Here is a 26,806-nt window from a genome sequence, read left to right as displayed (position 1 = left end):
AGGAATGTCATAACCCTGCTCTTTGGGGAGTGTTTTTTTTACTGAATTCTAGCTGGATTAAATTTTGTGCAAACCATAGAATGAGTTGGAATGGATATTGGTGCAGTCTAGATTTGGCCAGCAGAGCTCTTGGGGGTGGTTCTGCCCAGGAAAAGTTGGCTCCATTCACATCTGAAATTGAACTTGCTGAACTGGCTGTTGAGCAAGGAAAGGGAGGAGTTTTCTTGCTTGTAAACTGAGCACACCAGGAAGAGAGGAGAGTCAGGGATGACATGGCTGGACTCTGGGAATGCAGACATTTTAAACCCTGCCTGGGGAGGCTCTGATACCATGGCTGGGGGTTTGGGTTGGAAAGGACATTAAATCCCATCCAGTGCCACCCCTGCCCTGGCAGGGACACCTCCCACTGTCCCAGGCTGCTCCAGCCCCAATGTCCAGCCTGGCCTGGGACACTGCCAGGGATCCAGGGGCAGCCACAGCTGCTCTGGGCACCCTGTGCCAGGGCTCCCCACCCTCCCAGGGAACAATTCCTGCCCAATATCCCATCTAAATAGTTATTTCTGCTCTGTGGGATATGAATAAGACAGGACACCTGGAAGGACTCCTGAGTCATGTGCTTTTGTCTTGCTTTAAGGAGGGACTATTCTGTCTGGACTGATCATCCTGCTCCTTGGAAAGAGTGTGGAATAATGTGTTTAAAGGGGAAGGAGGCTGGAGAATGCTTAATGGAGAAAAAGTAAGTTTTTTCTCCTATCAGGAAATCCTGGTTATTTGGGATTATGTGCATAAGAACAATCTCCAAAGCCCAGATGCCCATGCAAATACTTGTATAATACCACTTCTTCCCTATCACATAGAATGCATATTCCTAGCTGTTGTCACTCTGAACAGGAATTTCTGCACCTGCTGGAATTGCTCCAGACTCTGGGGTCGGTTGAGGATCCTGGTGTTGCCTATTTTACCTTCCTGCTTTAATGAAACACAGCCACGGGAAGGTGGTGTCCTAATTCTGCAGCACAGAAAATAATGTCCTCTATGGGCTGTAGTGAGCTAAAAATTTGGATTTGTTCTCAGATTAGCAGGGATCAACTTGAATTAATGAGGGAAAACCTTTCTCCCCCTCCTCCCCAGGCTGATCCCGTGAGTAGCTGGAGTGTAGGAGAGAACAGCACAGAACAGTGTGTGCTAAATGGTATTTACAGTGACAGAACATTTGGGAGGGTGGGGAGAGAAAAACGTTTTGAACTCCAGAATGACCCACCAAATGCACTTGGAATTGTCAGGGCATTGCTTAGCCATCTCATTTAGTATTGCTAATTTCTTACCAATATCTGCTGACTAGCTAGTACATGAGCTACGAGTGAGAAATAACACTGGCCTCCAATGGGAAAGCTTTTAGTCAGTTCATTAAGTCTCAGAGTGGATTTTTCTTACCTTGCAGAGTCATAAACACAAGTAGTTGGAGACTGCACAGAACTGGGCAATGACTGACCTGAACTGGTTTATCTTCAGTAGAAAGATTTAGAAATGCTTTGCTGAAGAAATCTGGTTTCATTTGCATTTAATAATGACAAGTTTTCTGATACACAGAATGCCAGACTGGTTTGGGTTGGAAGGGACCTCAAAGCCCATGCAGTGCCACCCCTGCCCTGGCAGGGACACCTCCCACTGTCCCAGGCTGCTCCAGCCCCAATGTCCAGCCTGGCCTGGGACACTGCCAGGGATCCAGGGGCAGCCACAGCTGCTCTGGGCACCCTGTGCCAGGGTTCCCCACCCTCCCAGGGAACAATTCCTGCCCAATATCCCATCCAGCCCTGCCCTCTGGCAGTGGCAGCCATTCCCTGGCTCCTGTCCCTCCATCCCTTGTCCCCAGTCCCTCTCCAGCTCTCCTGGAGCCCCTTCAGGCCCTGCCAGGGGCTCTGAGCTCTCCCTGGATCCTTCTCTTCTCCAGGTGAGCACCCCCAGCTGTCCCAGGCTGTCCCCAGAGCAGAGGGGCTCCAGCCCTTGCAGCATCTCCGTGGTTCCTCTGCACTGGCTCCAGCAGCTCCACGTCCTCCTGATGTTGGGGACCCAGACCTGGACATGTCTCTCCAGGTGGGGTATTGACCCCCAAAACCTGAGCTTTTGGAAAAAGTTGAATCCTGAAAAGTTCCTAACATGTTTTTATTTGTAAGATGAGTCCAGTTCCATGTCCTGGATTAGCCTACTGTGCACATTTAGTGGGGATCAGTGATCTGAAGGGCTGTAAAACCTGAAAGTGTGGTGTACCAGCTTTTATTTTTTCATGCTTTTGTCTGATCTGCAATTAATGCTTAGCTTTCCATCAAGCTGGCTTCTCCACAACTCCAAAGTCATTACCTGACAGCTCAATTCTTCATTCTTCTGATGCATGAAAAAGAGCCCTTTTCTGATGCCTTCCCCAGGTGCCTCTTTCATGTCCAGCTGGAGGAGGGGGTCTCACAGGTGCTGTGCTGGGGATGCCAAGAGTAACAGAGAAAGCTGCTCAGCCTGGTGGTGCTGAGGGACCACAGTGGGCCAGGCTTTGGGTGAGCTCAGCTCTAGCTTGTGCCTCTACTGCAGTTGTGGCACAGCACAGTGACACTGAGCCTCATCACCTTGAGCTGTCCCCATATGCTGTTCCCTCAGTCAGCGACTTTGTGGGATGATTGATCTCAGGCTGAGGTCATCTTTCAAGTTCCAGATCTTGTCAATCTGTCTGGCTCCACCCACATGCAGTGATTCAGCTCCTGATGTGCTGAAATATTCACTTAAGCCTTCCCACACAGAGTAAGGGCTTTTTTGTGATTCTGCTGGGAGCTGCAGCACCTCTTCTGTGCTGTGCTTTCTGCATGGTATTTGCATGTGCTTGGAGAGCTGCAGAAAGTAGAGTTTGACCTCCTAAAGAGGAGAAGAGCAGCTATAACTGTTCTTTAAAAGTATTTTTTCCTCTAGATTTTGGATCCAGTTTTATAGAATTTGGCTAGTGTGCTGTGATTTAGACAAGAGTTAAAATATATAAAGCAGCCCTGGGGAGAAGGATTTGGGGTGTTGGTGGGTGAGAGGCTCAAGCTGCCCCAGCCATGGGCACTGACCCCAGAAACCCCCCTGTGCTGGGCTGAGCCCCCAGCGTGGGCAGCAGGGGAGGGGGGGATTCTGCCCCTCTGCCTGCTCAGGTGAGACCCCACCTGCAGAGCTGCCCCAGCCCTGGGAACAGCAGCAGGAGGACGTGGAGCTGCTGGAGCCAGTGCAGAGGAACCACGGAGATGCTGCAAGGGCTGGAGCCCCTCTGCTCTGGGGACAGCCTGGGACAGCTGGGGGTGCTCACCTGGAGAAGAGAAGGATCCAGGGAGAGCTCAGAGCCCCTGGCAGGGCCTGAAGGGGCTCCAGGAGAGCTGGAGAGGGACTGGGGACAAGGGATGGAGGGACAGGACCCAGGGAATGGCTGCCACTGGCAGAGGGCAGGGCTGGATGGGATATTGGGCAGGAATTGTTCCCTGGGAGGGTGGGGAGCCCTGGCACAGGGTGCCCAGAGCAGCTGTGGCTGCCCCTGGATCCCTGGCAGTGTCCCAGGCCAGGCTGGACATTGGGGCTGGAGCAGCCTGTCACAGTAGGAGGTGTCCCTGCCATGACAGGGGTGGCACTGGATGATCTTTAGCATCCCTTCCAACCCAAATCAGTCTGGGGTGATTCTATGAGAAATCAGGGATTTTTTGGTGGGGGAGCAGGAGCATTCCCCTGTCTTCATTCACTGATCCCATCTTTAGGGGTGGATCTACAAGGGATGATCTCCTGCAGAATAGAGATCCTCAGCTGTTGTCACTTGTGCCATTGCACACTTGGGCTGGAATAAGCAGCAGTTGCTGAGTTGCTCCTGAGGGAGTTGGGAGCTGTGGTAGCACTGATGCTCTGCTGAACTTCTGCTGCTTTTTCTCCATATAGGAAACACCTTTCTGGGCTGTGAAACCTGGTATACTTTAGTCCACTGTTCTGGAATTCCCTGTCTGTACATGGGATTCTATTGTTCTTTTGGGGGATATTTTTATTCTGTAGATTACAGAATCCCAGAATGGTTTAGGTTGGAAAGGGCTTCAAAGCCCATCCAGTTATATCCCTGTCATGGGCAGGGACACCTTCCACCATCCCAGGCTGCTCCAAGCCCTGTCCAGCCTGGCCTTGGGCACTGCCAGGGATGGGGCAGCCACAGCTTTAATGGTCAGGCACCAAATGTTTAACAAATATTTGGGAATGACTTCTGCTGAGAAATGGGGGAAAACCTGGACAGATGGGCTTGGAAGCAGTGAGCAATCATCTTCTCTTTCCTCCTGTGTTTAGTGAAGTTGGTTCTTCTCCATGGTCATGTTTTGGTAAAGAAATAGAATTGTGCTGAACAACTTCCCTGGTTTGTAGACTCATTTCCTCTGTTAATGGGAGACACAAGTCTCTTTAAGAACTGCTAATTGCTCAGGTTAAAAAAACCCCAAAGGCCATTTGGTGTCATATGTAGAATTAAGACTCTCAGAAGAAAGTGTGAGCTAGTTCTTCTGAAAATGGAACAGATCAGAGGCACAACATCTACAAACCAGGTTTGCCAAAGTGCTTAAAATAACAACTGGCAGTTTCCCTGGGTGTTGTTGGACTTGACGTAAAAATTCCCAGAAGGACTGAGAGAGCAGAGAGACAAAAATGGCAGTGTTGGGAGTGCAGCTCCTGAGGGGGTCTGAAAGCCCACGTACAGAACATGCCAGTGCCTTCAGAGCTGGGGGTGTGATGTCCTGCAGTGGCCAGGAGTGTGTTTGGTGTTGGAACTGCAGCAAGGACATCCCTGAGGAGTTCAGGTACCTGTGCACTCCTCTTGGGTAGCTCAAGGCTGCCCAGTGGAGAGCCAGTGCTGGTCATGCCTGAGTTTCCTCCATTATGTGGGGACAAAAGAAGCTCTGACAGGAGGGGTTGTACCCTCTGTCTCAAGTTATGGAAACCCCACTATTTTTAGTTGTTTCAACTTACTATGTTAAATATTTTGGGAAGTGAAAGGGCAAAGGGAGGGATGTCTCATGCTTAGACTTGGATTTCCTGTGCCTGTTCCTGGAGGAGAAGCTTCTCTGCTTAATAGGTGTAAGCCCTCAAGGCAAAAATGGCATGGAGCTGTGTCAGGGCTGGCATGGAGCTCAGGGAAAGGTTCTTCCCCCCGAGGGTGCTGGGCACTGCCCAGGCTCCCCAGGGAATGGTCCCGGCCCCAAGGCTGCCAGAGCTGCAGGAGCGTTTGGACAGCGCTCTCAGGGATGCTCAGGGTGGGGCTGTTGGGCGCTGGGCAGGGTTGGACTGGATCCCTGTGTGTCCCTTCCAGGCTGGGATATTCAAGGATTCCATGCAATAATCCTGGAGCCTGCCAGCTCTCTGAACAGCTCATGGCATGGAGAAGGCAGGTCTGGAGTGGGAGGATTCCCAGAGCTGTGCTGATGCTGTTGGATCTGTGTAAGCACAGGAATCAGGATGGATATGGACACATCTCCATGAAATCGAGCTATCTGGGGGAAAACAAGTTGCTCCAGCTTTCTCTACAACAGCCTGACAGAAGGAAAGGGCTGGTGGGAGTTCACAGTCCTCTGCAGAGAAAGCAGGAGGAGAGGAAGAAGGGGCAAAGCAGGAGGAGAAGCAGCTTGTTAAATGTTCTCATTAAACTTTTTAGCATCTGGAAGATGATGAGTTTAGTTTTCAGGTGAGAGTAGGGGAAAGAATTAAGGAGACAGTTCCTGGTGGCTGTTACCTTGCTGCAAAGATCCCACAAAAGTTTCAGATGTCCTTTTCAAAGTATTAGAATGCTAAAGCCTCTGTCCATAGAAGAGTCACCAGCTTGGAAGCACAGGGCCAGCCCATGTGGCTCGTTTTGGGGCCATGGAGAAGCAGGAGTTAATGTTTCCTGGGATCTGAAATGGGAACAGAGTGGGTGGATTGAAGGGGGGGGTTTCTAGCCCAGACACTGATGGTTCTTGCAATTAAAAACAATCCCAAGCCAAACGGTTGAATTAATCCCAAAGACAGTGATTGGGAAAGACAATTAACAATTATGTGTAAATGGAGAAAATTAAACTTGAGTGTCGAGCTGTGGAATGGGAATGTCTGGGCATGTGAGATCTTGGATGAGCTGGGAATTGGTCTGTGTTTTTCCAGGAAAGGAGTGTGCTGGGCCAGCACTGCCAGGGAAGATTTTCTAAAGTCCTGCCTGGGACAAAGGGGTTGGAGGCAGCTGCTTGGCAGTGAGCCATGGAGGGGACATCCATGGCAGCAGGGACCTGCTGCCGTGGGGAGGGTGATCGGGATCCCTGCTGAGTGTTCGTGGCTCTGTCAGGCAGAACCAGATGACGCTGCTGCTGAGCCTGAGCAGCACAACTGGGGGCTGGAACTGGGTAGTCCCTTCCACCCCGAAGTGCGCTGGGACCCTGTGAAATAACACTGTGAAATAGAAGCTGAAGATCCAAGGGGAAATGGTGAGGGAAAAGACAGATTTTACGTTTTCTTAAGTTCAGTAACCCGGCGGGGAGGAGGAGTCCAGCGGTCCCGGCGCGGGGCTGTGCCATGGCTCTGTCCCCAGCGCCTGGAAGGGGCGGCGGCAGCGGGAGGAGCCGCCGCTGCTCCGGTCCCTGCGGGGCCCAGCGGTGCCCGGTGACCTCGGTCCCCTCTGCCGAGTGACGGTGGCAGCGGTGGCACTGCGGGGCTGTCCCCTCCGCGCCGATTGCCTCCCCCTCTCTCGGGTTCGGCGGCGTTTTTCGGGCAGCTCAGCCCTGGTTCCGCGCTGGGAACCGCCGGGTCTGCGCTGTGGATGGGCGGAGGGAGGCGGTGCTCGAGCCCCTCGGATGCTGCCCGGGATGTGGGGAGCTCCCCGGGATGCTCAGAACGCCCCAGCTACGCTCGGACCCCTCCCACCCCCTGCGATGCTCAGGGCCCCCTTGCCCCACGCTCGGCGCTCCCCAAATGCTGAGACCCCCCCCAAATGCTCGGCCCCCCCAAATGCTGAGACCCCCCAGTTGGGGACCCCTCGGCCCGGGCCGGCTCGCAGCAGGGCGGGGCCGGTGGGCGGGGCCGCGGCGGGGCGGGCCCGGGCCGGAGGGCGGGGCTGTGTCGCGCATGCGCGCGGCGGGCGCGGCCCGGCCCATCGCCGGGCGGGGCGGGGGGCGCAGGGAGGCGGCGGCGGCGGCCCCGGGCAGCGGCACCGCCCCGGCCCCGGCCCGCTGCGCTCCGCGCCCGCTCCGCGCCATGCCCGGCTCCATGTACCAGCCCGAGCCCGGGCAGCCGGCCCGCGGCCCGCCGCGCTGCCTCACGCTGCTCAGCCCGCCGCCGCCCGCCGGGCAGGAGCCGCCGCCGGAGCCCGAGCCCGGCCGGGAGCGGGAGGGGCCGCCGGCGCAGGGCGAAGCCGCCGCGCTGAGGTTCGCCCTGGACCAGCTCTCGCTGCTGGGGCTGGAGGGCGCGGAGGAGCCGGCGGGGGCCGCGGGGCCGGGCGGCCTACGGGAGCGGGAGCGCGGCGGCGGCGGCTCCCCGGTGCCGGCCCCCGCCCCGGCCGCGGGCGCCTTCGGCAGCCTGGCCCCGCCGCTGGGGCCGCCCGCGCTGCTGCCCGAGCCGCCGGCCAGCAGGAAGAAGAGCGTGAACATGACCGAGTGCGTGCCCGTGCCCAGCTCCGAGCACGTCGCCGAGATCGTGGGCCGGCAAGGTAACGCGGCGTGGGGACACGGCGGGACCCGGGGACCCCCTCCCTCGCGATTTGGGGCAGTTTCGGGGCTTTGTCTCCGTGCGCAGGCGGAAACTCAACGGCGAAAGTCGGCCGCGGGTCCCGGGAGCTGCGCCCCGCGCCGGTGCCACCGAACTGCCTGGAAATAGCAATTAAACTCCATCGGCCCGGGTGGGGTAACGCCGGCTGCCCGCGGAAAGTTCCCGGCAGCCACGCGAGTCCGTGGGAGCTGCCAGGACACGGAGCGAGGCGAGAGCTTTGCTTTCATTGTAGTTGTGCCGCTGCCCCCTCCCCTCCAGCTCCGTATCTCAGACCCGGCGTGTAAACGGTGCCACTCATCTCAGACTTGGTTTACAAATCCTGCTGATAAATCCGATATAAATGGTCGTTAACCCGCTGGTCTGCAGGTGGCCGGAGCTCCGCAGGCGGCCCAGGAGCCCCTCGCGCCCAGCTGTCACAAAGGGACGCCCCAGCCCCGCCGGGTGGGTGTGCCTCGAGTGGGCTTTGTCTCCAGGACATAACAAATAAACCAAACTTTCACCTTGAAAAATCAAAAAGAAAATACCCAGGGCGGAGGATTTAAGGAAAAAAAATTTAAAAAAAAAAATAGAAAAAAAAGAAGGAAAAGGAAGAGAGCTGCTGCCCGCAGGGATCCCGGCAGGAATCCCCTGGCAGGGAGCGTGACCTCCGGGCTGTTTTGCCCTTGTGGGCTCTGGCACCCCAGCCCTGCCCTCGGCCGGCGGCTCCCAGCTCTCCCTGCCCGGGGGGCTGCGGCCCGGGGGTCGGGGGGCTTTTTTTGCAGGGGGGAAGCGGGGAGCTGGGCAGGCTCATTGTTCTCTTTGTTAGCCAGAGCCATGCTGTGATGAGCGCGGTGACATCATGCTCTGCGCTTCCCATTGGCCTGCGCTGCCTCCCAGCCGGCCCCGCTTCCCGGCCTCCCAACTTTCCGTGCACCCCTCGGCGGTCCCGCTCCCCGGCCGGGGGACCCCCGGGCTGCCGGGCCGCGGGGGCGGCGGGGCAGAGCCGGGAGCGAGCGGAGCGGAGCGTGGCACCGCGCCCTGCTCCCCCGGCTTCTCCTCCTCCTGCACGGACACCTGGATTCGGTGGCCTGGCCGAGCTCCGCGGGGTCCGGCGGGTTTACACCGAGCCTGTGCCCGGGCTGGGCTCTGCGGGACCCCGCTGCGTTCGGCCCGGGAGCTGCCCCTCGGTGCCCTCCTTTCCCTGGGTGTTTGGGAGGGGTGAGACCCCGGCGCTGCCCCTCCAGCACCCCGAGGAGTTTGGTGCACAGCCGGGTACCTGCCCAAAACACCTTGGTGGAGTTTGGGTGCTCACTAAGCTTCACGGGCTTATGAAACTTTTGAAAGAAATACTGCCAAAGGAATTATTCTGTTGGCTTGAGGAGGGCTGCTTGAGGGGCTCAGTGTGGGCTCGGGGGTGACCTGGTGCCAGATGTGAGCTGGAGCTCCCTGCTGCAGCCCCAGCCCATGAGCAGGACCAGCCCTCTCCAGGGGTTTCCCCTTGTTTTCCTGCCCCTCTGCTGGGCTCGGCCTGCTGGGATGCAGTGTGGTGGCCTTGCTCTGGGGTTGTGTTGAGGAGGGGCACTCGGCACCCTAGAGCCCATTGTGGTGGTTGGGCAGCACGGGGCTGGCAGCAATGTCTGCTCCGGCTGCTCTCCGTGCCACTGGCAGCTGGATCACAGCAAGGATACCTTATTCCTCAGGTAACACCAAGCTTATTCCTCAGGGCTCACGCTGAGCAGAGCCCTTCTCACTCACCCTGTGTGCCTCCAGGTCCTTCTGGTTCCCTGCACGTCTCCCTCGGTTTTGGCAGCCCCATGGCAGTGGGGTCTGGCTGTAGAGCTGAGCTTTGGGATGTTTGGCTGGACCATCATTGTCATGGTGACAAAATGTGTCCTGCTGGTGACACTGCCCTGTCACTCTTTCCCTCACTGCCCAGCCTGGTTGTGACCCAAGGAGCAGAAATTTGCAGTATTGCTGTGCCTGGAACATAGGAAGGGATGAAGATGTGCATCTCAGCTGCCCTGGAAGGGGCTGGAGTCAGGGCAGGGCTCAGGATCTCTCCCCACACACCTTGGGGCACTTGGGGACCTGTTCTGCTTTGCCCAGACCTGGCTGCTGTGGCAAGTGGGGACCAGGGAGGTTCTGGCAGCCAGAACCAGCACATGGATGTCCTGTCCTGTGCAGGCTGAGATAGGACACAGGCAGTTGGACACAACTTCTTCTTTTCTTCAGTTTCTCTCCTCCAGATATCCTAATTTAACCCTTTCACAAAAGAGCAGCAGCAGCCAATCAAGTAACTCTTTGTTCTCTAAATCAAATTGGTGTTTTCTTCCCTGAGCTGGAGAACTGTTTGTCATGACCCATGTCCAGAGTGCCATCAGTGACACGGTGGAGCAGCATCTCTCTGCTGGAATCTGGCTCTTCCTGCAGGGATCTGTGGCTCCTCTTCCAGGCAGGATCTGCAGCTCCTCTCCCCCATGGCCGGGCGGGATTCCCTGGCTGTGCCTTCGCCTGCAAGCCTGGTCATGACTCCTGCTGTGGGAGGGACCATCTCCAAACCTGCTGTGGGCACCATTGGAGCAGCATGGGCTCCTCTTGCCATCCAGCAGGGAGAGCCGTGGGGATATCAGGAATCCCCAGGAGCATGGGGCAGGTGTTAGAGCTGCCCTGACCCGGCCCTGGTGCTGTGCTGGTGTGGATTCCTGCTGCCCCAGCTTTGGAGGGGCATTCCAGCAGCATCTGCTCTCCCCTCCCACTCCAGGTGCCTCCCATGGAATGGAGCCACAGCTCCTCTGCCCATCTGTGACACTCAGGGACTGTCACAGCTCTGCAAAAGGAAAGTTGCTGTTTATAGAAGATGTTGGGATGCTCGAAGGGTAGATCCAGGGAAGGATGGCACGTGGCACCTCTCCTCTCTGCTGGAGTGTGGCTGGCATTCCAGTGCTCAGAGGATGCACAGAGTGACTGTAGGCCTCTCTGGACCAACCTGGGCACCTGTAACCTCGCCATGGATCATAGGGGTGCAAGGAATCCTCTCATTTCCAAGCCCTGGGTTGCTGCTCTCTGTTGTCTCCTGCCCAGGTGCCACGTCCTTGGAGGCACCTGGCACATCCTCCTGGCAGCTGGGTCGAAGCAGAGCTGGGAACTCCTGAGCTTGGTCACACAGATGGATCTGGTTGCTGAAGGATCTGCCTGTACATCTGAGAACTGGCACTGGCTGCACACTGTGTCCCGAGGAGAGGAGCCCAGCCTCCCTGCCCTGCTCTCCAGTGTCTGGAGGAGAAGCCAAGGTGTGATGTGCAGCAGGGATGAGTTGGTTCCTGTGTGCAGAGTTGGGAAGGAGTGCTCAGCGAGGGGAGAGGAGCTGTGATGGAGGTGCAGCGTTTTCTCCTCCATGCCTGGTCCCAGTCCTGGCCCATCCTGTGCCATTCCCTGGTAATGAAGGGGACTGGGAGCTCCAGAACTCTGGATCAAAGGCCAGGAGATGCTGCAGAGCAGGGAAGAGGAAGAGCCCTGGGTAGGGCACTCCAGGGGTGAGGCAGCAGAAGGTTCCCAAGCCTGTGACAGACACCATCCTCCTGCCTGCTGCCATCAGAGGCTCCTCCAAAAAAGCTCTGCTGGTGCTTTTTGGGTTTCACCAGCTCACCAGTCTGAGCTGGGCATTGCCAGCACAGACCTCCTTGGTCAAGCAGAGACGTGGTCTGGGCAAGGGGATGAGCTGCATGGGATTCATCACCTCCAGTGTAACGGTTATTGGAGCACAGAGGATGGAGAGGCTCTTCCCAGCCCTCTCTCCCAGTGCTGTACTGGTTTTCATGGGCTCTTGCAGTGGTCTCAGCCCTGATCTGTCTGAAACCAAGTTTTCTTTGGTGATGCCAAGTGAGGATGTCCAGTGAGAGCAGCTGCCTTTCCTTGGGTGCTGCCTCCATCACCACCATTATCACCAGGGAGAATTCCCTGGGATTCTGTTTCTTGTCAGAAATTACCAATATCCCATCCCAAGGGCAGGTGGGATGGGTTCAGCCAGGGCAGCTTTGCAGAGTGGAGTGTAATGGGAGCCATGTGGGATGGGGACAGGGTGAAAGAGGAGGGCCTGGAGCTGGGAAGACTGGGAGGAGTGTCCTGCTCTCCCCCCATCGGGGCTGTCCCTGCAGGCAGAGCTGGGTGTGGTGGCACAGGGGGCTGTGACTTGGAGGGGGGGTGAGAGCTTTGGAAACCAAGGTTTGCTGGCAGCTGAGTGTGGCTGTGGGGTATCAGGATTAGTTTGGGATCAGAGCTCCACCAAGGAGATGTAACAGCAGCTGAGCCACTCTGGGGCTGTGGTGGGACCCAGGCTCTGGTGTTCACCAAGGGCTCTTGGGGCTCAAGCATCCCTGGGTCTGTCCCCTCCATCCTGCCTCTGGTTTTGGGCTGTTTTTATCTGTATCATTAAAGCTGCTTTGGTGGAGACTTGCAGCAAAGTCTGGCACTTTGTTCTGCTCTGTTGCCATTGGTGCTGCACAGCAGCCCTTGGCCAGGGGGATGTGTGAATGCCTCCTGCTGCTGCTGGGCTGAGGTGTGGCCCTGCCTGGCTGGCAGCTCCAGGTCCCTGCCACAGCCCCTCTGGCATGACCCTGATCCTGCAGAGCTTCACAGGGGTGTGGCCATCCAGGATGGTGTCACACCGTGCTGGGGTGGGGGTTTGCAGGGGCTCATCTGAAATGTCCTCGTACTGCTCTGGATCATTCCAAGTACAAGAACAATGTGGAGCTGCTGAAGTCAGTCCAGCGGAGACCAGAGATGCTCCAAGGGCTGGAGCCAGGCTGGGAGAGCTGGAGGTGTTCACCTGGAGAAGAGAAGGATCCAGGGAGAGCTCAGAGCCCCTGGCAGGGCCTAAAGGGGCTCCAGGAGAGCTGGAGAGGGACTGGGGACAAGGGATGGAGGGACAGGACCCAGGGAATGGCTGCCACTGGCAGAGGGCAGGGCTGGATGGGATATTGGGCAGGAATTGTTCCCTGGGAGGGTGGGGAGCCCTGGCACAGGGTGCCCAGAGCAGCTGTGGCTGCCCCTGGATCCCTGGCAGTGTCCCAGGCCAGGCTGGACACTGGGGCTGGAGCAGCCTGGGACAGTGGGAGGTGTCCCTGCCCATTGAAAAAGGTGGAACAAATTAACTCTAAAATCCTTTCCAACCCAAAGCATTCCATGATTTCCCCAGGTTGCAGTTCAGGTCCATCAGGCTCTGGGGGCTCAGGCACGAGGTGCCATCTGCCCTCCTGAGCAGGAGCAGGGGCAGCCCTGGCTCAGCCCCTCAGGGGGTGCAGCTGTGCTGGAGGACAGGGGTGTCCTGCTGGGAGCTTGTGTTTGTGTCTCCTCAGCAGCTCCCTGTGCCAGGCAGGTTCAGCCTGGGGAGGCTGCAGCTCATCCTGCCCCCTCCAGCATTGGGACCTTGGCCTGGCAGTCCCTGCAGCCAAGGGGTGTCTCAGGAGGAGTTTGGGCCTGGGGCCAGGGCAGGACAGATCAGTCCCCTGGTGTGTCCCCACGCTGGAGACTCCTCCAGGCACAGTTCCTGGTGCTGGTGCCAGCACATGGCCTCAGGCAGTGGCTTCCCTGGCCCTGGCCTGTGCCTGTCTTCCTGGTTCTGGGACAGGTGGCGGGTGATCCCACACCCCACCCTCCCTGATCTGCCATCCTCTCCTACCCCTCCCCTGGGAAACCCAGCTCCCACTCCAGCTGTGTTTGGTGCCATCCATGGCCCTGGCAGCAGCCAGCAGCCATGGGCTGGGGGCATTTTTCCTGTGCTGCTGGTTTGAGGAGGGTGGAACTGGCCAAGCCAGGCACCCCTTTGATTTTTATCCAAGGTTTCTGGCTTTGTCCCTGTGAAGAGCTTGCAGGAGCAGCCAGACAAACTCTTCCTCTCTTTGGTGCTGACATGGCACCATTTGGGTCCTACTGGTGTTGCTGGGGTGATGGAGTGGGGTGAGGAAGAACCTCACTAAGCCATGTGGATGTGGCTCCTGAGTGCTCCTGGAGCTGCCAGTGGCTTTACATCCTGAAACTCTCACTTGTTGAGGGTAGGGATGGAGCTCAAGGAAAGGTTCTGCCCCCCGAGGGTGCTGGGCACTGCCCAGGCTTCTCAGGGATCCTCAGGGTGGGGTTGCTGGGGGGTCTGGGCAGGGACAGGGGCTGCACTGATGGTCCCTTCCAGCTCAGGATATTCCATGATTCTGTGATGCTGCAAAGGATGAATTTGGGACCTTGGGCATGAGGCTGGTGCCCATGGGAGGCACCAGCAGAGCCTCTTCCCACTGCCCTGGGCTTGTCCTGGTTTGCCAAGCAGTGGAGCAGGGGCAGATCTTACAGCAGGATAAATCTGGGAGGGGAATGTGGGAGTAGATGCCTCTCCCAGGACAGCCCTGTAGGAGCTGGCACATGATAATAATTCACTAAATGTCGCCTTGGATGGTTCTGCCCTGCCCCAGTCCTTGGGCCATTGCTTTGCTGTGTGCCCCAGCCAGAAATGCACCTGCCTGGGATTAGTGGTGCAGGGAGCCTGGCTGTGACACCCAGGGCAGCTCCTGCTGCTCTCTGTCATCCATGAGGCCTAATGCACACCTGGGGCTGCAGGAGCAGCACAGCTCCTCTGCTCTCCAGGTGCTGCTGGGGAGCCTGGATTGATTTACCTGGTTGGGGCAGACCTGAGTCAACCTCAGCCATTCCAGCCCTGGCTGAGTCACAGAATCCCAGAATGGTTTGTGTTGGAGGGGATATTAAAGCTCATCCAGTGCCACCACCTTTCACTATCTCAGAGTGCTCCAAGCCCCATCCAGCCTGGCCTTGGACCTTTCCAGGGATGGAGCAGCCACAGCTGCTCTGGGCACTCTGTTTCACTGTAGTGGGTTGGCTCTGGCTGGTTCCAGGCACCCACCAAAGCTGCTCCATCTCTGCCCTCCACAAGTGGACAGGGGAGAGAAAATACAACAGAGGGTTCATGGGTTGAGATAAAGGCAGGGAAAGATCCCTTACCCAGTATTGTCAAGGGCCATACAGACTCAACTTGGGGATACTAATTGATTTTATTATTAACAAAATCAGAGCAGGACCACAAGAAGTAAAATAAATCTTAAGAATGCCTTCCCCTTACCCCTCCCTCCTTCCTGGGCTCTCCCTCTGCCCTCCAGCAGGGAGATGGGAATGGGGATCACAGTCAGTTCATCCCACATTGTTCCTGCTGCTGCTGAGGGAGAGGAGTTGCAGCCCTTTCCCTGCCCCAGGGTGGGGTCCCTCCCGTGGGGCAGCTCACACACTGTCCCCTCAGGGTCACAAGTGCTTCCAGCAGACCTGCTGCAGCCTGGGCTCCTCTCTGGCTCTGCAGTCCCTGCTCCACGTCATGCTTCCCACAGGTCACAGCCTCCTTTGGGGCTGTCCCTGCTCCAGCTTGGGCTCCTGCTGGGGCTGCAGCTCTGCACCCCTGTGCACCTCCATGGCCTCACCATGGTTTCCCCAGAGGCTGCAGGGATCTGCAGTGCCTGGAGCAGCTCCTGCCCCTCCTCCCTGTGCCCTGGGAGTCTGCAGAGCTGCTCCTCTCACATCTAACCCTGCTCTTCTCTAGGCCCAATTACAACTGCACAAGACCTTTCTTCCTTCTCAAATTCATGTTCCTGAGGTGTCCCCACCACCTCTGCTGGGCTGGGCCTTGGCCAGTGCCAGGTCCATCCTGGAGCCAGCTGGAATTGGCTCTGCTGGACACAGGGGAAGCTTTGGGCAGCTGCTCACACGAACCACCCCTGTAACCTCACTGCTACCAAAACCTGGTTACAGAAACCCAGTACTCCCCACCCTCCCAGGGAACAATTCCTGCCCAATATCCCATATCCCTAACCCTAACCCTGCACTCTGGCAGTGGCAGCCATTCCCTGGGTCCTGTCCCTCCATCCCTTGTCCCCAGTCTCTCTCCAGCTCTCCTGGAGCCCCTTCAGGCCCTGCCAGGGGCTCTGAGCTCTCCCTGGATCCTTCTCTTCTCCAGGTGAGCACCCCCAGCTGTCCCAGGCTGTCCCCAGAGCAGAGGGGCTCCAGCCCTTGCAGCATCTCTCTGGACTGGCTCCAGCAGCTCTGTATCTATCATGTGCTGAGGCCCTTCAGCCTTCTAGGCCTCTCCTTCCCAGCCTCCCAGCTGGAAGAGCAGCCCTGCCCTTCCTCAGGGAGCGTCTGGGAAGAGGAGGAGGGGCAGGAGTGCCCTGAGCCGTTCAGAGGAGCCAGGCAGGCGCTCGGCTGTGCCTGGAGGAGTGGAGCTGTTTATCCACAGGCATGTGCAGCAGTGTGTGCCATGGACAGGGCCAGCTCAGGGCTCCAGTGGAGCACCTCCATCCCTGCTGGCTCCCAGCTTTGTGCTGGGTGCCCTGCAGAGCTCAGGGGTGGGAGGGGGCAGACAGGGGTCATTCACTGCTGTGTGCCAGTGGCCAGTGAACTCAGCTCCAGTTGTACTGTGCCTGATTCACAGGGACTTAATTATGAGTGGATGCAATTAGGGCTGGGGGTGCAGGGAGTGGAGCTGGGCTGGCAGCCATAGACTGCTCCTCAGTGGAGCAGAGCAAAGTGGCCCTGGAGGAGAGTTGGAGCCTTTTGCAGCCCAGAGGAGAGCGGGAGCCTTTGGCTGGATGGTGCTGCCAGGACCTGCAGCCAGATCCCAGCTGGGCCTGGACAGGGCAGTGCCCAGGGGCTGTCCCCATGGCTGTGCACAGGGCAGTGCCCAGGGCTGTCCCGAGGTCTGTGTCCAGGGCTGTCCCCATGGCTGTGTCCAGGGCTGCACGGGGCAAAGGCAGAGCTGCAGCACCATCTCCCAGTCCCACAGCCAGCCATGGCAGCTCTGCCTGCTGAATCACATCCCTGCTGTGGGGGAAGCAGGAGTCTGGGGAGCAGCCCTGCCCCAGCCCAGGCACTGGGGATCCCTCCTGTGGGACAGGGAGGGGAGGGGTGGCTGTGTCTCCTGCCCTGGGGAGGGGTGGCTGTGTCTCCTGCCCTGGGGAGGGGTGGCTGTGTCCCCTGCCCTGGGGAGGTCCAGCTCCCCTGTCTCTCCAGGAGTGCATCCAGGGCTGTTCCTCAGGTTCAGCTGCTGGCTCAGAGGTGTCAGTGGACCTGCAGGATCCAAACAGCCTTTTCCTTCCTTTCCATCTTGGCATCTTTTCTTCTCTTGTACCTCCTTAAACACCTCTGGAGTGAATCTCCAGAGCTTCTCACCTGCCCTGATGGTGCCCCCATGGCTGCCTGTCCTGGCACCTCTGCCCATGCTGTCCCACGCCTCTGGGGCAGGGCTGCAGTCTGCATCCTGCTGATCCCCACCCCCTGAGGGTCAGAACAGTGCCAGGAGCTGGGAGAAGCCAGGGCAGCCCCCCAGCACTGAGCCATGAGCCCCCATCTGCCTCAGGGGCGGGAGGGAGCCCTCTCTCCAAGGGAGCCCGTGCTGCAGATGCAGAGCCAGAGGCACCTGCAGGTTCCTGCTGGTCCTTTGCGCCCCATCCTGGGTGAGCACAGGGTCACCGTGAGGTCTCGGCGTTGATGTGTCATTTCCCCCTCTCCTTGCCCCGCAGGCTGCAAGATCAAAGCGCTGCGTGCCAAGACCAACACGTACATCAAGACGCCGGTGCGGGGCGAGGAGCCCGTGTTCATCGTCACGGGCAGGAAGGAGGACGTGGAGATGGCCAAGCGCGAGATCCTGTCGGCCGCCGAGCACTTCTCCATGATCCGGGCCACGCGCAACAAAGTCAACGGGCTGGCGGGGGCCCTGCAGGGGCCGCCCAACCTGCCGGGGCAGACCACCATCCAGGTGAGGGTGCCCTACCGCGTGGTGGGGCTGGTGGTGGGCCCCAAGGGCGCCACCATCAAGCGCATCCAGCAGCAGACGCACACGTACATCGTGACGCCGAGCCGCGACAAGGAGCCCGTGTTCGAGGTGACGGGCATGCCCGAGAACGTGGACCGGGCGCGCGAGGAGATCGAGGCGCACATCACCATGAGGACAGGCTCCTTCATCGACGTCAACGCCGACAACGACTTCCACTCCAACGGCACCGACGTCTGCCTGGAGCTGCAGGGCGGCGCGGCCGCGCCCTGGGCCAAGGCCCCGCACGCCGCCCAGCGCCCCTCGGCCGCGCTGCGCAACGACAGCCTCAGCTCGCTGGGCAGCGGCTCCACCGAGTCCTTCTACAGCGGGCGCGTGGCGGCCGCCAGCCCCACCAGCCCCTACAGCACCTTCAGCGAGCCCCCGGCCCCGCTGGGCTCCGACGAGTGCGACTTCGGCTTCGACTTCCTGGCCCTCGACCTCACCACGCCCACCACCGCCATCTGGTCGCCCTTCGAGCGCTCGGGCAACCCCCTGCAAGCCTTCAGCAGCTGCTCCTCCATCAACAGCTCGCAGAGACGCAACAGCGGCCCGGCCACGCCGCGCCTGTCGCCCACGCTGCCCGAGGCCGGGGCGGCGGGGCTGGAGCACCCCTCGGCGCGGCGCATCCCCAGCGACCCCGCCGGCGCGCTGGCCTGGCTGCCCGCCCAGGGCTCGCTCTCCTCCTTCTCCAACAGCACCGGCTACTCCTCCTCCTCCTCGCTGCCCGGCAGCATCTCGGCCGCCTCGGGCTCGCCCACCGACTCGAGCAGCTCGGACGGGCACCGCAAGAGCTCCCGGGAGTGCATGGTGTGCCTGGAGAGCGAGGTGATGGCCGCGCTGGTGCCCTGCGGCCACAACCTGTTCTGCATGGAGTGCGCCCTGCGCATCTGCGGCCGCGCACAGCCCCAGTGCCCCGCCTGCCACGTGCCCGCCACCCAAGCCATCCACATCTTCTCCTAGCCCGGGGGCCGGCCCGGCCGTCACCCCCTCCACCCAACACCGCAGCGTTTTAAGGACTTTATACTGTTTAAATCGAGCTTTTTATTTAATTGCAGATGTGATGATGGGCGCACGGGGCGGGGAGGGGGGAGAGGCGATGGCGAGGAGCTGGAGAGGCGCAGAGGGCGCGGCGGGGGCGGGGGGGCCGATGCGGGGGGTCGGGAGGGCGGGGGCGAGGGGGCCGAAGAAGAAGAAGAAGAAGAAGAAGATGACGAAGAAGAAGAGGAAGAAGAAGAAAACAAAGAAGATGAGGATGAGGAAAGAGGGGCGTGAATTCCGCGAGGAGGAAACTCCGATGTTTACAGAATAGCTTTAACTCTTCACCTGGCTGTGGGGCTGGGTAGGGAGCCCGGCTGTTCTCCACCAGTCCTTCCCAAATACCAGTATTCCGTTTGCAAACTGAAATAACCAGAAAGAAAAGGTCCGGTTGCACTTTTTATTTTAGGACACGCAAGGGTTGTCTTTTATTTTTTTAAAATCATTCTATTATTATTATAATAATTTTTTGTGGTTCTTTTTGTATGTAGGTGGTTTTTTTTTTGTTTTGGTTTTGGATTTTTTTTTTTTTTTTTTTTTTTTTTTTTATGATTCTCAGTGGTTCTATAAATATATATATATATTTTTTTTTTTTTTTTTTGGTAATGCAGGTCTATCTTGTATTTTGCCAATGTGAAAACTGCCCAGAAATGTGTGAAGTGAGGTCAGAAGGTTGTGGAATGCAGGGGGCACAGTTAACACACCACGTCACAAAAACCAGACAGATTTCTATCTCCATTTTATTTTGGGGTTGGTTTGGGGTTGTTTTTTTTTTGTTTTTTTTTGTTTTTTTTATTTTGTTTTGTTTTGTTTTGTTTTTGGTTTGCTTTTTTTGTTCTTTGGTTGGGTTTGGGGTTTTTTTTTTTTGTTTTGTTTTGTTTTTTTGTTTTTGTTTTATTTTTAATTTTTTACCTCTTTATGTATATGTAGGGAATTTATAGGAAAATATGTACTTTATTGAATAAATTTTAAAAACTAAAATATATTTTATTTTAAAAAGAAAATAACGGACCTTTAACCTTACATGGCTAAAGTACTGATTATATATTTGCTGAGCTGACTTGACGGTTATGAAAATTGTATCAAGAGTTTTATTTTTTGACTTCAAAGCCTTCTTAATAAAGACTTTTTACTATATATGAATTCTTGTGCTAGCTCAAGTGGTGTCTCCCTGCCTGGAGCCTCTTGGTATCTGTTCCCATTTCCTTGGGCCCAGGGAGAAAGGTGCCAGGAGCAGGAACCAGGGGGGGCTTCTGCCACCTCCACAGCTGGACCTGTCCCTGTTCAGGCTGGGTGTCCCTGCTCTGGGTCTGCCTCCTCCTGGTCCCCACAGGTGCTCCTGCCCCAGGCACTGTGGTGCTGCTGAGCAGGTCCCAGTCCCAAAATCCATCCGTGGCCTGGGCTGAGCCCCCAGCGTGGGCAGCAGGGGAGGGGGGGATTCTGCCCCTCTGCCTGCTCAGGTGAGACCCCACCTGCAGAGCTGCCCCAGCCCTGGGAACAGCAGCAGGAGGACGTGGAGCTGCTGGAGCCAGTGCAGAGGAACCACGGAGATGCTGCAAGGGCTGGAGCCCCTCTGCTCTGGGGACAGCCTGGGACAGCTGGGGGTGCTCACCTGGAGAAGAGAAGGATCCAGGGAGAGCTCAGAGCCCCTGGCAGGGCCTGAAGGGGCTCCAGGAGAGCTGGAGAGGGACTGGGGACAAGGGATGGAGGGACAGGAGCCAGGGAATGGCTGCCACTGGCAGAGGGCAGGGCTGGATGGGATATTGGGCAGGAATTGTTCCCTGGGAGGGTGGGGAGCCCTGGCACAGGGTGCCCAGAGCAGCTGTGGCTGCCCCTGGATCCCTGGCAGTGTCCCAGGCCAGGCTGGACATTGGGGCTGGAGCAGCCTGGGACAGTGGGAGGTGTCCCTGCCAGGGCAGGGGTGGCACTGGATGGGATTTGAGATCCTTTCCAGCCCAAACCATTCTCCATGCTCATCATCCCTCACCTCACCTGGACACCCTGTTGTCACTCTGTCCCCAGCTGCACCAGGGTTTCATTGTGGCCCTGCAGGGCTGCTCTGGCTGTGGCACAGCAGGGATGTGCTGAGAGCAGCACCGGGGCTGGGGGGACACAAGGGCAGCTGGGGCCGTGGCAAACGGGGATCTGCACACAGGGGCACCCCTGGGCAGTGGGGGCCCAGCCAGGGGCACTTGCAGGGACACCCCAAAATGTAGGAGCACCAGCAGTGCAAGGGTGGCTGATTTCCATCATTACTGGAGCCCCTGTCCTGAGGGGAGGGGGACTGTGCTGTGGGGTGGCCTGGGGGCCTCGGGGTGCCCTTTGATGGGGACAGTTTGGGGGTATTCTGAACAGGAGGGGTCTCTGGCTGCCCTCGACAGGATCTTGGGGTGTCCCAGTGGGAGAGGAGTGAGAGTTTGGGGTGTCCCTGTCGGGGGTGCCTGATGAGGTGTCTCTGAATGCCCCAAGGGAGGTCTTGGGATGCCTCTTTTGAGATGACCCTTTTTTTCTTGAATACATTTTCTCTATCCTTTGCACATGCAGTTGTTGCCTTGTAGCCTCATGTTGTAGCTTAGTTTCACACTTTTCCCAAGCAAAAAGACAAAACAACTTCCAGGATCCCTGTGCTATCTTGGTTTGACTTAGAAACCAAGGCTGAAACCAGCTCTCAGACACACTTTTATAAACAGGGCCTGGATCTTATCTGCAGGGTGCTAGAACTGGGGGAATAACTTCAGCAGGTGCTTTTCTAATTGGAGATTCTTGTCAGATTTTGCAGAATTTGCAGAATCTATAAAAATTCTACATGGGTCACAGGCAGTGTTCATCTTCAGCCTTTTCTACCTGATGAATTTGTGCACCTGAGGATCCTCATACAAAGGTACCCTTTTATCACTCTAATTGTGTTTGATTCATATTTTTAGGGCCAGTGAAAAGGGCATCAGGAGGACTGGCAGCAGTGGGGGGGGTCACACTGTGGCTGTGGGGACCTGCACATGCAGGTGAGGGGCTGGGGGTCCCAGCCACGGTGCTGTGAAGGGAGCTGGAGGAGCTTCACCCCCTTCCCTTGGGTCTGGAGGGCTCATTTCTGACCTGGGAAATGAGTGGCAGGGACTGAACCTCCCCAGAGCACCTGGAGTTCTAGGGCCAGCTCAAACCTCCTCCCTCCCTGCTTGGCAGGCATTTGGAAATGTAAAAACAACCAGGAATGACAACAGCAGCTGCTTTGGGAAGGACTTAGAGAACGGATTTATCCAAGAGAACATCACAGGGGCCACCATCAAAACCTACCTGTCTGAGAAGTCCCATGTCACCCTCCAGGTGGCACAGGGATGGAGCTGAGTGGGTCCCAGCCCTTCCAGTGGGAGGTTGTTCTTCCTGGGCATCCCTGGGGATGTGACCCCAGTGCTGCTGAGTTGAGCTGGGACAGGGGAAGGTGTCTCCTGCCCCCAAATCTGGGGCTGCAGTGCTGCTGCAGGGTGGCCCATGGTGACCTGACTTCAAGGTGACTCTGTTCATCCACAGGCAAAAGAGATGAACTACCACATCTCTGCCTGAGCTCCATGGCCTGGCTCTCTGTGAATGTCCCCACAAGTCCCCACGACCCCCATCTCTGCCATGCTGGCCAGTGCCAAAGTGCTGGAGGGGGCTCTGCTGGTGACAACCACAGAATGGTTTGGGTGGGGAGGGACCTTAAAGCCCATCTCCTTCTGTCCCCTGCCATGGGCAGGGACACCTGGCACTATCCCAGGCTGCTCCAAGCCCTGTCCAACCTGGCCTGGAACACTTCCTGCCGTGGGCTCTGGGCACCCTGTCACAGGGCAAGACTCGTTCCCAATATCCCATCCCTGCCTTCCTGCTGGATGCCCAGGGCTGGTTGGGGGGTGGTTTGGAGCCCCATGGGGCAGGGCTGTGCTGGGTCTCACAGGTGGGGCAGGGTCCTTCCACTCCTCCTGCCAGTGCCCAGAGCTTCAGAGATGCCAAGACTCGGAGAGCACCTGGCACTCCCTGGTTCCTCCTGGCCCTGGCTGAGCAAGGTGGGCAGGGCTGTCCCCAGGGGTGGCTGCCCCCTGTCCTCACCCTGACCCTGGGCTAAGAGTGCTGGGGAGCCTGGCTGTTAGTGAGAATTCCATCCCTCTGCTTCCTGGGTTGTGGGGGGTCTGGGGGTTCCTCGGGTGGGTGGGTATGAGGGACCCCTCCCTTGCTGCACCTGCCACAGGTGTCACTGCTGTCCCTGCAGGCCCTGGGGCTGTCCTGTGCCCTGCAGGGTGTGGGGGTGTCACAGGTGTCACTGCTGTCCCTGCAGGCCCTGGGGCTGTCCTGTGCCCTGCAGGGTGTGGGGTGTCACAGGTGTCACTGCTGTCCCTGCAGGCCCTGGGCTCCTGGGATGCCCTGGCCAAGCACAGGCACAGACAGGTCTGGATGGGGAGGAGGGTCAGCAGTGCCCTGGATCACTGAGGGGTCACCACACCTCCATTGTCACCTATGGCAAGAGCAGCTCCCCTCTCCTGGCTGGAAGAACTTGACCCTGACCCAGCTGCAGCTGGGCACAGCTGTGCCTGTCCCTGCACTGGGGACAGCTGGGCTGAGGAGGCTCTGCTGGGAGGTGCCTCACACTGGTCTCTGCTGCCCACAGGTTTGAGATGTGACAGTTTTGAGCAGTTCTGCATCAACTGCACCAACGAGAAGCTCCAGCAGTGCTTTAACCCGGTGGTATCACCCAGGGGTGTCCCCAGGGGTGTCCCCAGGGGTGTCCCTTTGCTGGGAGCTACTGAGGGGGGCCTGGCATGTCCCTGCTGATTCTGCGTCTGCAAGCCCAGGGCTCAGCACAGCCCCTGCTCTCTCCCAGAGTGCTGCACAGAAAGGGCTGCTCAGGGCTCATGTGGAAACCAAGTCACTGCCTGGGGGCTGAGCACCTTTGTCCCCTCCTGGCTGCTCCTGGTGTCCTGTCTCTGCCTTCCAGCACATCTTCAGGCTGGACTGGGAGGAGTGACACGACTGAGGTGATTCCTTGGGTGTTTGTCACCCTCTGTGCCTGCTTGGCATCCTGGACCTGCAGAATGAGGAGTCAAGGGGGGTGAGATCTGCTGGGAACAGGCTGCTGTGACCACCAGAGCCCCCCACTGCCCCCTCTGACCTCCTTGCTTTCCAGATGCCTCAAGGCAGTGATGGGAGCTGGGCCCAGAAGCTTTATCAGACCCACCTCAGTATCTCCCACTCCCAAAAACACCAGAGGCCCGTGGATGCTTTCATTGTCTCCCACTTTGCTGGAAAGGTAGGGGATGCTGTGGGTGGGGTGGGCTGGGGAGGGGCTGTGCACAAATGGTCCCCTCTCTGGAGATCATGATGGCACCTTCTGCACCCTCCCAGGGGGGAGGTGGATCCTGCTGGGCTGAAGCTCCTCATCTGAGGGAAAAACTGTGGAAACTGTGCTGGTTCCCATCAGCAGCCTCACAGCAGGATGAGAGAAGCTGTGTGGCCACCACTTCTGACTCCTGCACAGACATTGCCCAAGTGCTTGGGCTGTGTCCAAGCAGAGCCCTGCACCAAACTGGCCTGGGAAGCTGCAGGCTGAGGCTGGTGCAGGGGCTGTGTCCTGCCAGGTGGAACCAGTGTGAGGGCAGAAGAGCAGGGATGCTGTTCCCACGGGGCTGTGGAGCCAGCCAGGTGAGAGCCCCTGGGCAGGTGCTGAGCAGGTGCTGGGTGGCTGTGGGAGCTGAGATGGTGCAGGAGGTGAATCCCTGTGTGCCAGCCCCACACAGAGCAACAACCCCCAACAGCCCCCAACAGCCCCCAACAGCCCCCAACAGCCCCAACAGCCCCCAACAACCCCCAACAGCCCCCAACAGCCCCCAACAGCCCCACCCTGAGCATCCCTGAGAGCGCTGTCCAAACGCTCCTGCAGCTCTGGCAGCCTTGGGGCCGGGACCATTCCCTGGGGAGCCTGGGCAGTGCCCAGCACCCTCGGGGGGAAGAACCTTTCCCTGAGCTCCATGCCAGCCCTGACACAGCTCCAGCTGTTTGCGTGTGTGTGTCATGAGCTGTGTGTGCTCCCTGCTCCATTCCCCTTGCTTCAGCTTCCCCGTTTTGGGATCCACCTTGGCCATGTCCCTGCTCAGAATCCTTAAAGTTCCTGCTGCTTCCATGTCTGTAATGCTGTTGTGTCTCCCTTCCACCCTCTATGCACCTGGAAGAAGTAAGGAGCACGTGGGAAGGTTCTTGAGCTCACCTGGGAAGGTGCTTGGGGCTGTTCCTGGGGCAGGAGGGGCACAGCTGGGTCTAGCACATCTGGGCTGTGTGTCTGGGTGGGTTTTGGGGCTGTGGCTCTGCTCTCTCTGGGCAGTCTGCCCTCCTCACCAAGCTCTTCCTGGAGGACAGGGCTGTCCCCATGTCCCTGCAGTCCCACAGGGTCAGGGGCCTGGCTGCTCTGGCCACAGGTCCCTGCCCTGAGACAGAAGAGCAAGAAATCCCTCTCCAGGCAGGTCTGGGGGAGGGTGTGCTGGCCCCACCAGGAGCTCTGTGTGCCCTGGGGATCTCCTTGAGCCCCCGGGGCTTCCTGCTGGCCCTGAGCCCCCCTGCCTTGTCCCCTGCAGTTCAAAGCCTCCCTGAGCTGGTGGAGGAGCTGGGCAGCACCATCCCCATGACACCTCTGCTGTACCAACCCCAGCAGTGGAACAGCCCCTGGTGTGAGTGCCTGGCCAGAGGGATGGGGATGGGGAGGCTGGTGGGCACTGCTGTCCCTCCACTCGCTGTCCCTCTTGCCCTGCATGGTTTGGGGTGTGCCAAGCTGCCAGGACCTGTTCTGCACCAGCCCCTCTGTGCCCCAGGTTCGATTCCAGATAAGTGGTGGAGCCTGGGGGGTCCTGGAGACAATCCTGACCAGTGCCTCAGGATACCCCTCCAGGTGTTCCTGGGTGCTTCCCCCTGAGAGGAATGTTACATTTGTCTTTACAAATAAATTGTAAATCTGTTGGTAGATAAAGTTAGCACCTAGAGATAAAAGAAACAATGGGAGGGATTACACTGATTGGTGAATGGAAAAAGATATTTGCCTTTACAAACAAACTGTAGGTTTGCTGGTAAATGAAATTGGATAACAGAAGATGAAAGAAGCAAAAGCGGGGGAAACTATGAATTCTACAAGAATTAAAAATTAAAAGGGAGGGTTATACATTAGAGGGGAATGTCAGGTGTCAGGCGTTCCGGGAAGTCTGTGCCTCTCGAGTACCTCAGCCAATGGGGAAAGAGAGAGGGAAAAGCGGCCGGGAAATTAGGATAAAAAGGGAGGCTGCGTCCTCCAAAAATTCGAGAGATCCCAGGGGAATGCCCCATGGCCTCTCCCTTTATTCGAATAAAGCAAAAAGGACTCTTCTGTCTCCTTTTTGGACATAAACCTCTGGTGTTTGTGGATTAATTTTCCTTACAATTTGGGGGCTCGTCCGGGATATTTCCACCGTCCGGGGCGGCAGGCAGCGGGTGGAGCTGAAGGCGCGCCTCACCCAGTTTCGGTGATCAGCTCCCCTGGGTGCCAGCTGGCCCCGGGCGATTGATTGGGTTCCCGAGACTGTCCAGGAGACAGACGAGTGGCGGACCAGGGGTCCGTGAAGAGTCCGCAGGGAAGGACCAGTGAAAATCTCACCGGAGGCTCAGCTAGCACAGACCCTGCCTTTGGACTTTGCTGTTCACAACATCCAGCCAGGAGACTGGGTCCTAATTAAAGAGTATAAAGAAGCACCGCTGGTGGTGAAGTGGCGTGGACCGTTCCAGGTGTTGCTGACCACAGAAACAGCCGTCAAGACAGCTGAACACGGGTGGACCCATCATACTCGGGTCAAGATCTCTGAAGCCCCAGAGATTTGGACATCTCATCTGGAGGAGAGGGACAGGAAGCCACGACTGACACTCCGCAGGGGCGGACTGGAGCAGTAGCAAGTGCGTTGACATCGAGGGAAGCCTCGTGTGCCCACCCACGGACTGCCTGCTGAAAGTCTGTGTGGGCATCCCTCCTCTCGGATCTCCAGTCTGGCTGGGGGGCCAGCCCTTTGCTGTCACTGTTTTCTTTGTGTTGGGCTGTTTCTGTGCCTTCACTAACCACAGGTGCAGAAAACAACGTGAAAGTCAAAATTAGTTTGGGGAATTACATAACACCATTAGAATGTTTCTCTTAATAATCTT

The 26,806-nt window shown here is 57.9% G+C and overlaps 1 protein-coding gene across 2 annotated transcripts; it reads left to right on the top strand.

Moving 5' to 3' along the window:
• Positions 1 to 7,172: 7,172 nt before the first annotated feature.
• MEX3D (mex-3 RNA binding family member D) lies at positions 7,173 to 18,652 on the top strand. Of its 2 annotated transcripts, none has more exons than XM_056512539.1 (2): positions 7,173 to 7,702; positions 17,304 to 18,652. In XM_056512539.1, exons 1-2 carry the CDS (start codon positions 7,252 to 7,254, stop codon positions 18,554 to 18,556), a joined length of 1,704 nt encoding a protein of 567 aa, XP_056368514.1. In that variant the 5' UTR covers positions 7,173 to 7,251; the 3' UTR covers positions 18,557 to 18,652. The 2 variants fall into 2 exon arrangements, with proteins under 2 accessions (XP_056368514.1, XP_056368515.1); XM_056512540.1 differs by lacking the exon at positions 7,173 to 7,702 and adding an exon at positions 9,449 to 11,030.
• Positions 18,653 to 26,806: the final 8,154 nt, after the last annotated feature.

The sequence above is a fragment of the Oenanthe melanoleuca genome, chromosome 28 (assembly GCF_029582105.1).
Source record: "Oenanthe melanoleuca isolate GR-GAL-2019-014 chromosome 28, OMel1.0, whole genome shotgun sequence".
Taxonomy (NCBI): Eukaryota; Metazoa; Chordata; class Aves; order Passeriformes; family Muscicapidae; genus Oenanthe; species Oenanthe melanoleuca.
This window is presented reverse-complemented; position numbering and strand designations above follow the sequence as displayed.

What these genes read in the sequence shown, in the direction of transcription:
- MEX3D (XM_056512539.1), top strand. Translation starts at nt 7,252, where the DNA reads ATGCCCGGCTCCATGTACCAGCCCGAGCCCGGGCAGCCGGCCCGCGGC. An exon ending in CGAGATCGTGGGCCGGCAAG is followed by an intron (nt 7,703 to 17,303) that starts GTAACGCGGCGT and finishes CTTGCCCCGCAG; the next exon opens with GCTGCAAGATCAAAGCGCTG.